General features: G+C 36.2%; 1 protein-coding gene across 1 annotated transcript in view; it reads left to right on the top strand.

The window, feature by feature from the left end:
* The window catches only part of SYT10 (synaptotagmin 10), a 54,723-nt gene that overhangs the window by 18,167 nt on the left and 18,821 nt on the right, over positions 1–17,735 (top strand). The window contains exon 3 of the mRNA XM_003405717.3: positions 10,502–11,066. Within this exon, the coding sequence (XP_003405765.1) occupies positions 10,502–11,066 (565 nt within the window). The remainder of the gene's footprint in view (positions 1–10,501; positions 11,067–17,735) is intronic.

Consider the following 17,735-nt stretch of genomic DNA (forward strand, 5'->3'; position numbering starts at 1 on the left):
AGAATTTGAGGATCCGGTAAAATCATGTAACTACGGAATAAAACTACAGAATATCATCATTTATTAACCAAAATAAAAAAAATATATATATTTTTTCCCTTAAAATATCATTGGTTGACTAGCTGCTACCTGCAATCTTATAATTCAGTTCAATTCAGCCAATAAATATTGACAAAGCATCTTTTGTCAATGCTTATCATGGAGGCACAAAAAAAACAGAAATTATCTAGTTGTTCACAGTCACAACTGAATAAGAGACGAATGTTTAGTCTACAATTATTTAGCACCTATACCATATACAGGAGTCCTGCAAACAGTTAAATGCCTGTTAACCACAAGGCTGGTGGTTGAAACCCACCCAGAGGCGCCACTGAAGAACACAGTTCTATTCTGCACACATGGTGTCCCCATGACTTGGAATTGACCTGATGAGAACTGTTTTTTTTTTTTTTTTTAAATACCATAAATAAGGAACTGCTGGGAAATATACATTTCATTACTTACTCAACTTTCATAGACCAAGATCTTATACTGGCCCTAGTGTGATAAGTCCTACGAGAGCCTAAATATCACGAGAATACTAAGGAATGTACACAATTAAGGGAGGAAGAGGAAGACTTCCTTAAGGACAATATATTTTAACTTAGCATGGAAAAATCAGAAAAGTCTTGTTTGAATGAAAGGAATTTGTTGTAGTGTATTTCAAATTGTCTTAAGTCTAAAGGAAAAAGATTCCTGTGAAGAGGCATTCTTTCTACTAAGTATGGTCTTCAATTCTTAAAACGAACAACAAGATGGGGGTAGCCATTTTTCTCTGGTTTACCCTAAACCAAAACCAAACCAAACCAAACCCATTGCCTTTGAGTCGATGACGACTCATAGCGATCCTACAGGACAGAGTAGAACTGCCCCATAGAGTTTCCGAGGAGCGCCTCGTGGATTTGAACTGCCGACCTTTAGGTTAGCAGCCGTAGCACTTAACCGCTACACCACCAGGGTTTCCGGTTTACCCTAAAGCAGGGTAAAATCAACTATGGGGAGGTAATAGCTGTTTCTTGCTAACTAATTTATTTCCTAATCTTTCCCTCCTACCGCTCTAAATCTGAGTAAGGTGCATCTATGCTTTCTGATATGACATACTTTTGTGGGTTTAGAAAGCTATCAAATTAAAAAACTATATGTGAGTCATATTTGCTACTAGGATGGAAAGAATGTTCAACATGTTTTTTGTGTAAGTTAAAGAAAGGATTGTATCTATAAATAAATCTATTTCTTTCTGAAATATATTCTACAGGATAAGTAAGAAGCTGTTAATAACTGTTAACTTTGGGGTAAGAAATTTTGGAAGGAAGGATGGATGAGGGTATCTTTTCCATGTTACATTTTTTTTGTGCTACTTGAATTCTATAACCAAGGCATGCCTAATATTTATTATTATAGCTAGTTTTCCTGAGTAGTGGCATTTGGAGTCATTTTTAATTTTTCTTATTCACGACTTTTATGTAAACTAATCCAGTAGATGTTAATTTTATTATGGATATGACTGGTAACTATAAAAATAATATTCTCATATACCACTTTTTTTTAAATGTTACAGAAATGTAAAAATACCTTTGGAGGGACTTGCTTGTTTCCCCAAAATGTATGTCCCACTATAACTATTGGAAAACCACTTTAAACTTATCTCATGTGCTTACTTGCTTACTATTACTATCGTCCCTGGGAACTGTGGCCATAGATGATATTTGATGTCCCCAAAGCCTTAAGATACTGAGAAATTCAGAGGAAATGTTCAATTAATCTGAAAAACATTTTTAAAAATGTTAATGACAGTTATAAATATAGAAAAACTTACCATTCAGAATTACTCAACTCTTTTAGTTGATAAGTGGACCCTACATCAGGACACGCAATTAATGAAGAAAAATTGAGGTAAGCTCTCTCTGCTGCTTGCCAAAGTGTTTTTTAGGAGAAAAAGCCAAAATACTCTCTCCAAATATTATCTCTTGATTATTTGATTATTCCTAGCTATGGGAGAATGAAAGAATGTATACTAAAAACACAATTGCGAAGACTTGGATTTGAATACAGAATTGGTTTCTGGGAATAACATACACTTAGAATGAAGACACATCCGACACATCCTAGCTCTGGATCCCTCACTAATTATGCAAAATAGAATAAACCAGAAAAAAATTTTTTTCTCTTAACCTTACAAAACAAAAATTAGATTGTAAATATCTCATATGTTCTAAGAGAAAAGTGCAATACAAATTCATAGTTTTCCTAGAACTTTGATGTCATTTGGTCTGCCTTTGACTTTCCTTGTTTTATATGGTTGGCTGGGGAAGGAGGAAAAAGTATTATTTTTTTTTTTTAGCATTTGAAATTTAGTCACTATGCCAGGTACTCCTGCTAATTCTGTGCCACCAGCTTGAAATATTATTAACTACCCCCATTACATGTGAGTTAACCGAAGCCCAGAGAGATTAAAAAATTTGCCTAAAGTCATGTAACTGGCAAGAGGTGCAATTTAAATTTATCCAGACTGATAGAACACGTTTTAATTGAACCCAGTGGAATGTAGTTTTTCTGCAATCGAAGATGTCAGTTACAAAATCTGCTGAGGATGGGTAGTCTGGCAGTTAGAGGACAGGGGCATCTTCCTGCTCCTTTTACTCAACTAGGAGTCTGGAATTGCATGTGGTATCCTGACTGACTAAGGTCATGATTTTAAACTCTTTGGCTTTGGGATGAATTCCTTGCAGAAAGCCTGATTACTCCTAGCTCTGAAAAAAACCCTCATCTACATGAATTACTTCATCTTTCCAGAAATTGCATTCATGTGGAGAGGAAGAGGAAATTATTGAATTTATTGCAGTCCACTTGGACACAGAGACCAAGGTACATTATTATAAATCAAATTATTCTGCTCAAAGGCCAACTTCTCACAATGATGTAACAGAATGAAACCTACACACACACACACACACACACACAATGAATGTAACTTTAATACTTGGTTTCCTCACCTTATTGGGATGTTACACCTCCAGTCTGCTGTTAGGACTCCCTTTTATTTGGATCAAACAGTAGATGATAAACAACATACCCTTAAAATTGTATTTGTCTCTATATTTAATAGCATCCTGATTGGTCCAGGAGTTAACTGCATTGCTGGAAGCTGACACATTTCCTGAGTTCTCATCTCCCTTTTCAAAGACCTGGACATTAGACCTCACCAGCCTACCAGGCAACAACTCACTTGGCATTTGTGTATTTATTACTAGCTGTCTTCTAGTCTTCTAGTATTCCCCTTGATTCATTGTTCACCTAATAGCATTATTCAACAGATATTTACATCCAGGTATAGGCAGTGTATTCTGCACACTCCGTCCATCCTGCAAACTCTCAGAAGCTGTAAAGAAATTTACAATAATAATGTGGAGATAAGCCATATAATACCAACTTTAATAAAAGGAATTGTAAGTGCCAAATGTATGGTGGAGAATGTGGAATTCAGAGACTAGAGAACTTGTTTCCAGCAGCTGAGGCCTGGAGAAAGATCATTAAGCTGAGGCTGAAGGAAACTAGGAATTCATTTTATGTAACTAGGAAACATTTTATATAAAAAGTCATAGAACAGGAAGTATTGCTCAGAAAACAGCAGGTAAGCTACCTTGCTCAGAAAATGGAGTTCAGTGGAGGAATACTGGAAGATCAAGTCAGCTAGAATTAAATTATTGGGAGGCCTTGAAATCCTGGCTAAGATGATCAGAGTCTATCCTGTCATAAATATTTGCAGCAGAAGAGTTTTTTTGGATAAGAACTATATCTTAGGATAATTAATCTGGTGAAAGTTTCTACATAGGATGGACTCTAGAGGAAGACATCTATTTGAAACTAATACAGTATTTGAAGCACAATAAATATCAGGAAGTCAAAAATAAGTAAATAAAGATGGAAACCTCTGAAATTGTAAAGTAAGAATCTAAGAGCCCTTATATAAAACATTAAGTAACACTTCAGTCTTTCCAAGTCTAATTCAAACCTTTTAAAAGCCCGACATTCAAGGCTGTTATCATCCGATGATGCAGAGCCACCATTAGAGCACTTGGTCCCATATTCCCCCAAACATGTAACTCTACATTTCAAATAAACTAGGAAACTCCTCTTTTTCTGGGTGCTTCCCTACCCCTGAGCTTTCTTTACCCTGCTTCCAGTATGTAAAGGGCTCTATTCCTCCTTCTTCACCAGTTAGAAACTTTACCAACAGTTCCTAGACCAGTCTCACTCCAGCCAGAAGAGACCCTCTTTTTATTTGAACTCCTATACCCTTCAATGTGTACTATTTAAATGGGACATATGGTAACTTCTAATACAAAAAAAAAAACATTGCAGTTGAGTAGATTTCGACTCATAGCAACCCTATAGGACAGAGTAGAACTGCTGCACAGGGTTTCCAAGGAGCACTTGGTGGATTTGAACTGCCAGCCTTTTGGTTAGCAGCTGTAGCTCTTAACCACTACGCCACCAGGGTTTCCACTTCTAATATAAAAAAACCAAAAACAAACCCAGTGTCACTGAATCGATTCTGACTCATAGTGACCCTATAGGACAGAGTAGAACTGCCCCACAGAGTTTCCAAGGAGCACCTGGCAAATTTGAACTGCCGACCCTTGGTTAGCAGCCGTAGCACTTAACCACTACGCCACCAGGGTTTCCACTTCTAATATAAAAATATATATATATATATAAATAGTTACTGCTAAATGATAAGTTTTCTTAGGCAGAAAATCTGTAATATTCACTTCGCTATTGCTCTTGAGATCTAGACAAAGTACTATAAGAATTCAGGGAATATTTGAATTAAAAAAAAAGCAATAAATAAAGTCCATGACCTTATCTTATCTATCCAAACAGATCCTTCATGGTTGCTCACTAGAAGCGTACTTGGTCTTTTTATTACTTTCCTATAGACTTCAGCTCTCTTCTGCCTCTTTGCTTTGACTCATGCTGCTCCCTTTCTATAATGATCACATCTTTCTTATCTACTATAAGATCTTTAAGGAAAATGCATCTGAGAGTTTACTTTCCCTGTCAGTTATAAGCTATCACATTTTATTATCTAAAGTTATAGTCTAACAATTATCTATTGTCTTAATATTGGCCTCTAGCTGTTTGCCATACTAGATGCTAAGTTCTCGGAGAACAAAGAATGTGTGACCTACTTTTATATCCTTCTAATTTCCAGCACTATGTAGGTGCATAATAAGCATCAAATGAATGCTTTTGATTGACTGATCTCTCCATTCCCCTTTGCTCCTTTAAAGACAGCATCAGGTGGTGAAATAACATTATGTTCATATTAGAAAGAGGTTAATGATGGTATACTCCTAGGGATGGGTATGAAGACCGATTGTGCATTCATTAATGGTGTCAAAATGCGATGAGTGTAAGTGGCAAAATAATTTGTTGAGATTGAGAAATTATATAGGTGGCTAGAGAGGATTCTAAGTACCTACAAAAAAAAAAATAGGCAATTAGGAAACATAACAGCAGATACAATTGAAAATGAAAAAAAGCAGGAAAATGCACATGGGAAGAAATCGCTGACATGTATGCGCTACGGATTTAGAACTAGATACGTTATTGTTAGGTGCAGTTTAGTCATTTCTGACTCACAGTGAACCTGTGAACAACAAAGTGAAACACCTCCCAGTCCTGTGCCATCCTCACAATTGTTTCTATGCCTGAGCCCATTGTTGCAGCCACTGTGTCAATCCATCTTGTTAAGTTTCTTCCTCTTTTTTGCTGACCCTCTACCAAACATGATGTCCTTCTCCAGGGACTGGTTCCTCCTGATAATACATCCAAAGTACATGAGATGAAGTCATGCCATACTCACTTCTAAGGAGCATTCTGGCTGTACTTTTTCCAAGACACACTTGTTTGTTTTTTTGGCAGTCCATGGTATATTCAGTATTCTTCACCAATACCATAATTCAAATGCATTAATTCTTCAGTCTTTCTTCAGCTTTCCCATGCATATGAGGTGACTGAAAAAACCATGGCTTGGGTCAGGTGCACCATGATGTTGTTGATGTTAGTTACTATCCAGTCAATTCCAACTCATGGAGACCCCATGTGTGCAGAGTAAAACTGCTTCACGGGGTTTTCAAGATTGTGACTTTTCAGAAGCAGATTGCCAGGCCTGTCTTTCAAGGTACCTCCAGGTGGGTTCTAACTGCCAATCTTTTGGCTTATAGTCAGTGCTTAACTGTTTGTGCTACCATTCTAGGAGAGGTAGTGGGGAGCACGGTTGACTTTTACCCTAAGTAAGATGGGAAGCCACTGGAGAGTTTTAAAGCAGAGGAGTGGCATGATCTGACTTATGTTTTCAAGGATTACTCTGTCAGCTGATTTGAGAATAGACATTGAAGAGGCACAAAGATAGAAGCAGAAAGTCCACTAAGGAGGTATAATCCAGGTCAGTGGCTCTGAGAGAGACCTGGCAATCTGCTCCTGTAAAGATTACAGCCAAGAAAACCCTATAGGGCAGTTCTACTCTGTCATACGGGTCTCTGAGTTGAACCTTATTTGACAACACCCAACAACAATAACAGCAACAAAGCCACTGCAAATACACAGGAGGATAAAAGAACTGCTAGATGCTGAGAAGCAATTTAGTCAGAGGGTCCCTGTTGTCCAGGGTAGTGGTCCTGGTCATGGTCACACAGGAATGACTTTGTGCCTTCAAATAGAAAACCTAGATTTGAGATTATCAGGACTAGAGAGTTCATTATGGGGTTTGCACTTCAGCTCCTTGTGTCCTGAGTTTTAATAGTAATGACTAATAGAAAAACCAAACCCGTTGCCGTTGAGTTTGACTCATAGCAACCCTATAGGATAGGGTAGAACTGTCCCATAGGGTTTCTAAGGAGCAGGTGGTGGATTCAAACTGCAGCCTTTTGCTTAGCAGCCACTGCTCTTAACCACTGGGCATCAGGGCTCCTGTAACCCAATCCCACTGCTGTCAAGTGGATTCCCGAGTCAATTCCAACTTACGGTGACCCTGTGGTGACTGTCACATGCCCCATAGTGACCTAATATATGTACGAGAAATTATAGTTTTCAAAGTCATCTTATCTATAATATCTCATTTAATAGTCTCAAAAACTGTGAAAAGACTACTTTATAGACCAGGAAATTAAAACTCAAACAAGTTAAAAGACTTGCCCAAAGTTGTCCTTACTACTTGGGAAGCTGGGACCAAGCTGCTGGACTTCCAGTCCAGCACTTTTCCACCATGTCTCAACGTAGTGATCTTCACACTTTTCTTCTGAGCAGAGGAAAAATTGGTTTGGTTTGGAGTGAGATTCCAGGACACTACCCACTTGCCCACCAGAGTGGCTCTATATATATTCAACTTCTGAACTTAGATTTTATTTGAAGGGAAAGATCTGTTGACAATAAATATTTGAAAACCAGCATCTTAGTGCATTAAATTCCTGTAGCACTAAATAATATTGACTATATCGAGTCATCTTCAGATGTTCCAGGTGGGATGGGGAAAGTTCTTCCTTCTCTATTTGGAAAGGTACATGGATAGTGTCCTCTTAAGTTTGAAGGGTAAGAATGGGATCAGTAATAGTCAAGTGGCCTGTACTTTGACTGGATATTTGCTTAAGTCTAAATAGTTACTTATCGCTGTCATTCCAAAACAGGAAAAAAAGGGGTGGGGGGAGGGAAAGCCAAGAAGAAAAAGATCTGTGTTGTCATGGCAATAGTGTAGCATTGTAATAATTAAAGCTTCACGTAACTGACTAGCTAAACTGTGACTTAGAATCTGCACTATTTACTCTATAATTAGAGCACTGGCTTACTAGGACAAAAATGTTATACTTTTTGATTCCTCTTAGAAGAGGCTTTACAGCTGCACAATTATATTCAGAGGCATAAAGAAGGAATTATTGATTTTTAAAAGGTAGGGATATAAGATTAAATTTGTATTATACTAATAAGCACAAGTAGGTGTGAAATTATGAAATATATCTATTATCTATAAGAAATCAATTTCTTGGATGTTTTTGCTCACAACAATTAATAGAAATATTTTAAAATCTTATTGCATAGTGCATAAGTGAAAGTGATTTTCACAGGAGTAGTAGATTATTTATTTAATAAAATATCCTGAATACTTTAGGAACATTGAATATACAAACTAGATTATATTTGACCTCTTTAATAATTCAGAACAACATATACTGTCTCTTTTCCTTTTTTTAATATTTTTATGTTTCATAAATGTTTTCTGGCCTTTTTCTGACCCTAATTTATCCTCTAGATCATATATATCTGGAATAGATTAAAGGTCAAATACATTTAATTACATGCCTAATGCATTAAGATGGGATAGATCTGAAGAAACAGATCATTTCAGGTCTTAAATTAGGTCTTAAATTAAGACTTTTATATATGTATTTGTTCAAAAAGCAAAAAGCAAACCCATTGCTGTCAAGTTGATTGTGACTCATAGCGACCTTATAGGACAGAGTAGAACTGCCCCATAGGGTTTCCAAAGAGCAGCTGGTGAATTTGAATTGCCAACCTTTTGGTTAGCAGCCATAGCTCTTAACCACTGTGCCACCAGAGATCCATATATTCACTAGGATACAGAAACTGAAATATTGGATCTTAAATTCAGTAGTTACAATTCAGAGCTAATTCCGTCACCCGAGATGAAGTATTATGTTTCTTTACATAGAAATTTAAAAAAAGCCTCTAATTATAATCAGATTTTAACTTAATGAGACATTTTTCAATATGCAATAGTCATGACTGTCCTCAGATACTAGAAGATAAACTAGCTGCCATCGAGTTGACTCCAACTTATGGCCACCTTACATGTGGCGATAATAAAAGGCGATAGCTAGCATTAATCTCATCTTTGCCCTCTGCCCTTTGCCTCTGCCTCGTCTCCTTCCTAGGTTCAACAGCTACTTCTAACTACTTCTCAAATATTTTCATGCATAGGTATCTCACTTCCAAATGTTCACTAATTTTTTATTTGGCTTAAATAAATCAATCTCTGTGTGTGCATCGGTTAATCAAGTATTCATTAAACAATGTACTCAGTATTACCTGGCAGTGTAAAGGTATAAACCTGATTCAGTAGAAAAGAGAAGCAAGTAAAAGTTTTTGAAGTGCGTGCCCTGACAGTGTACTGGGTAGATATTAAGTGTAAGAGGAAGCAGGAAGAAAGAAAGCCAGTGGAAAGCTAATAGAGAAAACAAAATATAAGGTGATGACGATCTGGACTGAATGGCAATGGAGTGGAATGGATGACTTTATGAGATACTTCAAAGGAAGCATCAATAGGATTTAGAAAATTAACTAAATTTACTGAATGAAGGGAAGGTATTCAAGCATACTGCATGAATGACTAATAAAAATGTTAGCACTATTGTCAGAGATTGTAGGAGGAAGAGAACTGGTTTGAAACCAGAAGGGAAAAAATTATGACTTTGTTTGGGTTTGAGGCAAAATTAGAACATCAGCTTATAAATCTTCCTTAGAGATTTAGAAATATGAGACTAGAAGTTATAGTTGGGGAACCATCAGCTTCAAGCTAATAATTATAATTCAGGAACGGATAATCAGTCTTAGAAGATCTAAGACTAAGCCGTGAGGAGACACATAGGTTGGCACAGCTCATACCAGAAATCATGGAGGAATATAAGTAGATCTTAACGCAAGTCACATTTACAAGACATTAAGCAGACATATTTAATGTTCTAAAAATGTTGACTAGATGAATAGTAACAGTGACCACAGGAAGCTCAGTTTTAATTTTAAAAATTCTATTATGTTAGCCCCAATGTCTGAAATTCTATATTTATCCTTAGAACTTCAGAAGCCCACTCCATGTTGAAAAAAGGAAAATGTACTCATTTTGGCTGTCACAACTATATATTCTTTTTAAAAGTAAATATTTATTTAGTTATTTCCAGTATTAGAAATAATTACCACATAGGAATACGTGCACTTATGTATTTTTCAATACTGTAGTGACTGAAACGTAAAATGCATGAGACCCAAATCTTGATGAAAAGAAACCAGCCACCTGAATGCTTTTGTCTACATAATGTTTATATTGAGATATACTCAGATGATTGATAACATTTATAATACTGTGTGGAATTTTGAACTTTGTTGTAATCATGTCTTTTTGTAATTATATTTTATTATGTGCTTTTGATGGACAGTACAAATTTCCAAAAACTCATTAAAAATATTATAGTTGTATGTTTCGGGTGTTTGTATAAGTTTTGGAGAAATTTTCCTTTAAATATTGCATTTCTGCTTTTTCAAAAGTAGCTCTTTGATTGTATATCTTAATTATCCTGGGTATGGGGGAGAGTTGGTATGCAAATGTGTAACACTGTCATCAAAATGATCTACCTAAATGATGTTTGTTTGTATGTGTGTGTGTGTACAGCCACAATTCCTTCCGGAGACACCTACCGAGGCAAATGCAGGTTTCCAGTATTGATTTTAGCATGGGCACAGAACCTGTTTTACAAAGAGGAGAAACTACAACCAGCATTGGAAGGATAAAACCAGAGCTCTACAAACAGAAATCAGTTGACTCTGAGGGCAACAGTGAAGATGTCAAAACCTGTGGGAAGCTTAACTTCACCCTCCAGTATAACTATGAAAATGAACTTCTAGTTGTTAAAATTATCAAAGCCTTAGATCTCCCTGCTAAAGACTTCACAGGAACTTCTGACCCATATGTGAAGATGTATCTTCTTCCAGATAGGAAAAAGAAATTTCAGACCCGCGTGCACAGAAAGACTTTAAATCCTCTATTTGATGAAACCTTTCAGTTTCCTGTAGCATACGATCAACTAAGCAACCGAAAATTACATTTCAGTGTATATGATTTTGACAGATTTTCTAGACATGACATGATTGGGGAAGTGATTCTTGATAATCTGTTTGAAGTCTCTGATCTCTCCAGGGAAGCCACGGTGTGGAAAGATATTCATTGTGCTACCACAGTAAGTAATAATCCCACCAACATACTGGTTTATATTTGATCTTCTTTGATATATAAAACTAATTATTAACCCAATTACTGAAATAAATTGTATAGGACTATGGAGTTTATATCTTAAAAATTTGCAAAGGTAAGATTTGGTTAAATGCATAATAAAAATATAGTATACAGCAGTATGTGAATAATACTAAATAATATTTTCCTGATAACCTCCACAAATGTAGTCTTGCACGCATACTTGCGCGCACACACACATTTTTGGTATAGGCTATATATTATTTGAAAATACTACCTAAGATTGCCCTGGGAGGATGATAGAATTCTGAAAAGAGGAGTTGATATTCCTTGAAGAGAAAACAGCATGAGGGAAAGGAAATAAATCAAGACAGTGTAGAATGTTTTCATGAAAAAAAAGTAGACTCGGAGTGGGGAAGATGAGATGAAAAAGGGAGTAAAGAGAACACAAACTAGAAAAAAAAAAAAATTTTTTTTTTTTTTATGTCAAATGTAAACTACAATCAGGAGGGTCTTTAAAGCCATAGGGATTTATATTTATTTTATCAGGAGAGTGAAACTACTGGAGCTATTACCTCATATGGCAACATTATGTGTACAGTGGATAGAAGAGGAGGATTGTGAAATGTGGGAGGCCAGATGGGTTCCTAACACAGCCGACTGTCTAGATCAGATGAAATAAAGCCTGACTGAGGCTGACAGCAATGGGGATGGAAAGGAGCTAATAATATACATTAATGGAAGCATTGTCTGTCACATTTACTTATTTAAATATTCTATAAGTATACATCTTATGTCTGCCACTGGACTCTGAATTTCTGGAAGACAGAAATGATCTTGTATATATGTCTTGCATCCCTTGTAGTACATATGCGTGTTCGGTGGTTAATCAATAAATACTTGTTGAATTAAAAAGTTAGCAAATTTTCATACAAGGTCAAGTGTGAGAATGTATGTAAGTATAAATCTACCACCAAGAGAGGAAAAAACAAGGCAATCATATACCCTATTGACCCTAAATCAGTAAGTATATGCAGCTATATTTTGTTAGCATTTACTATATCTATTGGCAAAAAAATTAAAAATTATTCAACAATATATGGCACAATTCATATTTAAAATAAGCCAGAACTATTTTAAATTTACTGTCAAAATTCTATCATATTGAAGCAAGTCACATATTTTGCATTTATGATTTCATCACAGGTAAGTTATTTGTATAAGAGAAGGGTTAATATTTTATCAGGAATTACCAATTTTTTCTTTTTTTTAAATTTGAGACTGAATGGCAAAGGTGTCTTTATCCACTTTAGGAGCACCCTACTATATACCACAGATATGGCAAGCCAGTTACCTCTCATACTAACATAGAAACATCTCCAAGGTAGGGAAAAATCACACTGAAGAACAGTCTCACTACTTGTGTAAGCCCAGAGGGAGAAATATCTATTCATATTTGTTTATATATGCAAAAAAAGTCTGTGCAAGGATGCACAAGAACTTAATACTAACCCACTGCCATTGAGTCGATTTGGACTCATAGCAACCCTATATGACAGAGTAGAACTGCCCCATAGGGTTTCCAAGGCTGTAATCTTTACAGAAGCAGACTGCCATATCTTTCTCCCATGGAACGTCTGGTGAGTTCAAACCACCAACCTTTTCGGCTAGCAGCCAAGCACTTAACCACTGTGCCACCAGGGTTAATAATAGTATTTACCTAGAGTAAAAAAATGGTAGAAACTGGATGAATATGAAAAAGAAATGATTTGCAATATATTGCTTTATATATATTTTAATTCTAAGCCATGCATGCATAGTATTATTCAAGTGCTTAAATAACTTTTTTTTTTAAAGTCAGTCATTACAAAGACTGATCTATTTTGAACATTTAAATGTAGTTTTCCCAATCATAGTTAAGAAGCTATTGAAAGCATAATTCCGCTTTTTTTCTTAAACAGAACCAAATTAATTTTTTGTATTTATTTATTTATTCATCTATTCAGTGAACATTTTCCCCCACATCAACCATGTTCTGACACTTAGGAATTCTCACAAGAAAGGAAGGTACACGTGCATAACCACGTTGACCTGGTTTACAGCTATAAAATAAGTCTGAATCTTTTATCTTCTAACTAAGCACCTGTCAAGTATTGTTTCAAAGAGTAGGCCTTGACATGACAAATACAAAGGAACTGTTGGGCTTATTGTATCAACCATTTACAGTACTAAATGTACTAGCTGAGTTTGGGTTTGAAGGAACCTATTTTATTACACTTTATTAAAATCTTTGAACACTTTAGATTGTCTTAAATTAGTTTTATTCTAGTTTTATATTTTTAAATCTAACCCCAATCCTCCTGGATCTATACCAGGATCAGAATAATACTGTATTTTTTTTTTTTTTGCATTTAGCTATCAATGAATACTCTCCTAAAGTTCGTTAACTATGGAACAATGTCTTAGCTAATAATATTTTAAAGAGAGGCAATATTCCAACTTCATTATAAAGAAAAAAGTGTGATGGAATTCAGGGCGGTAAGGAGCAGATTTTTTGGTCAGGGGCTGTCTGTTCCACTAGAATTCCCCGAGTGCAGCAAGCAGTGTTTTAGCCACAGGCCTAAAGATTGGGACAATGAACCCATGTTGGAGCATTCTTAGTTTTCTGTTTCTTCTCTGCTGTAAATCTGACTGTGGAGAGTTACAGACTATACACCTGCTACTGGGCTTCCAGTGGTGGTTAGGTGTAGAATTCCTGACCCCCATGTGGGACAGCAGGGTTTGATTCCCAGCCAATGCACCTCAAGTGCAGTCACTACCTGTCAGTAGAGGCTTTTGTGTTGCTATGATGGTGAACAAGTTTCAGCAGATTCCAGACTAAAACAGACTAGGAAGAAAAATCATTTCTAAAAATCAGCCAGTGAAAACCCTCTGGATCACAGCAGTCTGATCCTGTTGTTCATGGGGTCACCATGAGTCCAGGGCTGACTTGATGGCAGTTAACAACTCCAGCAACAATGGGTCACCAGAAGATCACATGATGCAGCATCCATGGATGGCTTCTGCCATCAGCACCATTGACGAGAACTGACTCATGGTGCTATTTTAGAAGAAAAAAAAAACCTACATACAATCATGTGCCACATCACATCCGTCTGGGCAACGTCTGACCGCATATACTTCTGTGGTCCCATAAGGTTATAATGGGGTTCAGAAATCACGATTGGAGTACGGGACGTAGCAAACGTAACCAGATGTAGCAAATGCAATAGCTTCCCGCATGCAACATGTGTATCTCATGTTTCTTGTATACAAAGCGGTTGTGCTGCCAGGTGTATAATGGTACAGTAGATATATAACCTATAATATATATGTCTTGATAGCCATAATAAACACCTATGTTACTGGCTTATGCATGCACTGCACTTTCTATCATCCCCGGGTTACAAATGTCCCACTTATGTACAACTGGTAGGTAGAAACCAACCCCCACCATACCTGTCATACTAAAAATTCGAGGTACATACAATGGTTTGTAACAACAAATAGGCACTACTTTACCACTCGCATCAAAACATCATTATTACTGTATTATTAAGTTAAACATGTTTTAGTGTATCTGGAAGTATTTCTTTAATGTTTTTTATGCATAGAAATGTACCCTATATACTCAGACAAACATTTGACAAACATGAGATATGAACCATACCTAACTATTCCAACTTACATACAAATTCGACTTAAAGATAGATGTAGAAGTGGAACTTGTTTGTAATCCGGGGACAGCATGTATATCACATGGTGTTCGCACAACGTCCAAATCATATAACATCCTATTGCGCAGAACGTATCATGGACATTAAGCAATGCATTATTGTATATACAAAAGAAGCATTTGAAATACCACACCTGAAAGTTGATGAGTCCCTAATCACCTCAGTGATGATGATAATTTAGTCGTTTTGGAAGAATTTATAGGAAGCATCTTCTTTTTTTTTCAAGATAAAATTAAATCTAAGTGTTAAATTAATAAAGCCTATCATAGAGTGTCATAGAGCCTATCATAAATTATGAGCATTCCCAAAGCACAATGCTTCTTGGCCTTAACACCTGCCCAACTAGGCCAGACTTTGTTGAAAAGAAAAAAAGTCTCATGAATATTTAATATTCAATAAATCACCATAGTCATTACATTATTTTTCAAGTTTCTAGATTTTTAGATTCAACTCAGATTATCTCTTCCTCAGAGATGCCTGACGTGATTCACTTCTGTTTCCACTAGGCACTTCCTCCCTCACTAGCCTGTACATGCACTTACTGAGGTGCATACTACAAAACCTCAGGGGCAAATGATACTGGATGTCTTCTGTCTGTCCCTCCTGATTCACTCTCCAAATTCATCCTCCACCCTGTTTGGCAATGAAGGAAGCTGGCCTGTTTGGTCCATAGGCTCTCTGTTCTCTGAGCTCCCGCAAGAGGTTTTAAGCAGGGAAGAGAATGACGGTAGGATATTTATTCTCTTCAGGTCCTTCACTGCAAGTTTGCCTCAGGCTGGCTTTGTTCGTCACCTGGAAGGTTATAGTTTCTCTCAAAACAGCCTGTTCTTCCTACCACTTTCCTCTGAGTCCTGGTAACTATACCCTCCCTAGCCCTCGCAGACCTAGGGGTGGTTATTTGTGGTTATCAACTCCAGGGTTCTACCCTATCTTTTGTGGTTTCCCTACTCCCTGCTCATATCTCTTTAAATATTCCCTTCATTAAGCCCTCTGGAATTACTCAAATTTTGAGTGAGCCATCTGTTTCCTGATGATATCCTAAAGAAAGAAAATGATCTCTGATTACAACAGCTTAATTTCCTATAACCTTCTTGGACTATGCCATGTGTCCGAGATGTCCTGTGTGTTCATTACCTTTGGAGAAGCCAAATCAGCCCTTTAAAAACTTGATAACAAGACAAGTTTTCAATGAAAAAAAATGGAAAAGAACCATGACTATCGCTAAAGTTCTCTACTCTTTACCAAATAGAAAAGTTTGACAGAACACCTTAAATTTCACATTTCAATGCAAATGAAAAAAATTAGAATGCCTCTTAAAAATCAAAATTTCAGACAGAAATGATGTATCTATTTAGAATAGTCTAGAAAAATAACTATTTAATTTTATAGGCTCCAAAACATATTGTATGTGCCCAATTTCTTACTTTGGAAATCTAAAATAGAAATACTTACAAAACGTTATGTATGTCCATGCTTTTTAAGTAGGATATACTGACTGCAATTTAATTTTTTCTAAATAGTGGTGATCTTTATGACCATGAATTATTATAACAAATAAAATGAGCAGATTTTTTTTTTTTCTGTTCGTGGTCCATCTGTTACACTATTTCATCTCTACTACATGCTTCCTGAATTTCTTCTCTGATCTGTTGCTTTTACGTTGCGCAACCAAGTACCTACTTTGCTTACAATTGTGTATAATTATAATCGGTAACTCTTAAATAAGAACCTGGGGTCTTTTTCTCAGAGTGAACTGTGTGAAACTGTAAGAGACTGAAAGTCTTTTCATATTAACTTGAAAGTTCACAAGTGTCTTCCAGGTATGATTTTGAGAAGTCTCATATCCAGCTCATATAATCCTATTATTTTAGAATTGATGAGACTCCAAGTTCGATTCTTTCATTTTATATTTTAGAAAATGGAGGCCCAGGGACATTAGGAAAATCACTTAAATTCACACAGCTGTTTAAAAGAGCCAGAACAGGAGTTAAATCTTTAAGTAACTCCTAGTTCAGTGTTGCTTTTTTTTTTTTTTCTGAGTTATGTTAGAGTTTTACCATTCTTGGAATATACTAAAATGAAATAAAAGAATTTTCTTCTTAACATTGAAGTTCAATGTTTGGCCTACAGAATTAGAAGCTCTAAGTACTTAGGGTTTTAAGTGCTTAACAGGAAACCCTGGTGGAGTAGTGGTTAAGAGCTATGGCTGCTAATCAAAAGGTTGGCAGTTTGAATCCACCAGGTACCCCTTGGAAACCCTACGGGGCAGTTCTACTGTGTCCTATAGGGTTGCTATGAATTGGAATTGATTTGATGGCAACAGGTTTGATTTTGGTTGGTTTAAGTACTTAACATAGTTAGAATTAAAGTGAGTGCTACATGAGGCCACTGAAGCTTTTTGATTAGAAAAGAGACATAATCACACTTCGGTATCAGTAAGATTCTTAGCTACTTTGTAGAGAATGGACTTACTTTGCCGGGCAAGGATAAAGCCACAGAAACCAATTTAAGATATACTCTAAAAGAGTGCAACCAAGTTCATCCAATCTAGGTGTCTCCATACACCAACGGTATATACACAATAGTTCTTTTTATTTGGAACTTTATAAAGACCAAAAAAAAAAACAACAAAAATTGTGTTGAAAGGTATTGAAAACTCTAAGAAGAGCTGTATATAGTTTACTGTACAAGCTTCTATACCCCCCATCTATGCATAATGATATAAGGTTTGAAAATAAATTGGTTCTTTCACCATGAAGCTTACGGTATCTCTTAACCTGCATGATTAAAGGAAGAGTTCTTATCATTTATATTTTCTTCTTATCTCCCAAGCTGTTCTTCTCCTAGTGTCTATACTCAGCTTTCCCCCAAACACCTCA

Source organism: Loxodonta africana, chromosome 4 (assembly GCF_030014295.1).
Source record: "Loxodonta africana isolate mLoxAfr1 chromosome 4, mLoxAfr1.hap2, whole genome shotgun sequence".
Taxonomy (NCBI): domain Eukaryota; kingdom Metazoa; phylum Chordata; class Mammalia; order Proboscidea; family Elephantidae; genus Loxodonta; species Loxodonta africana.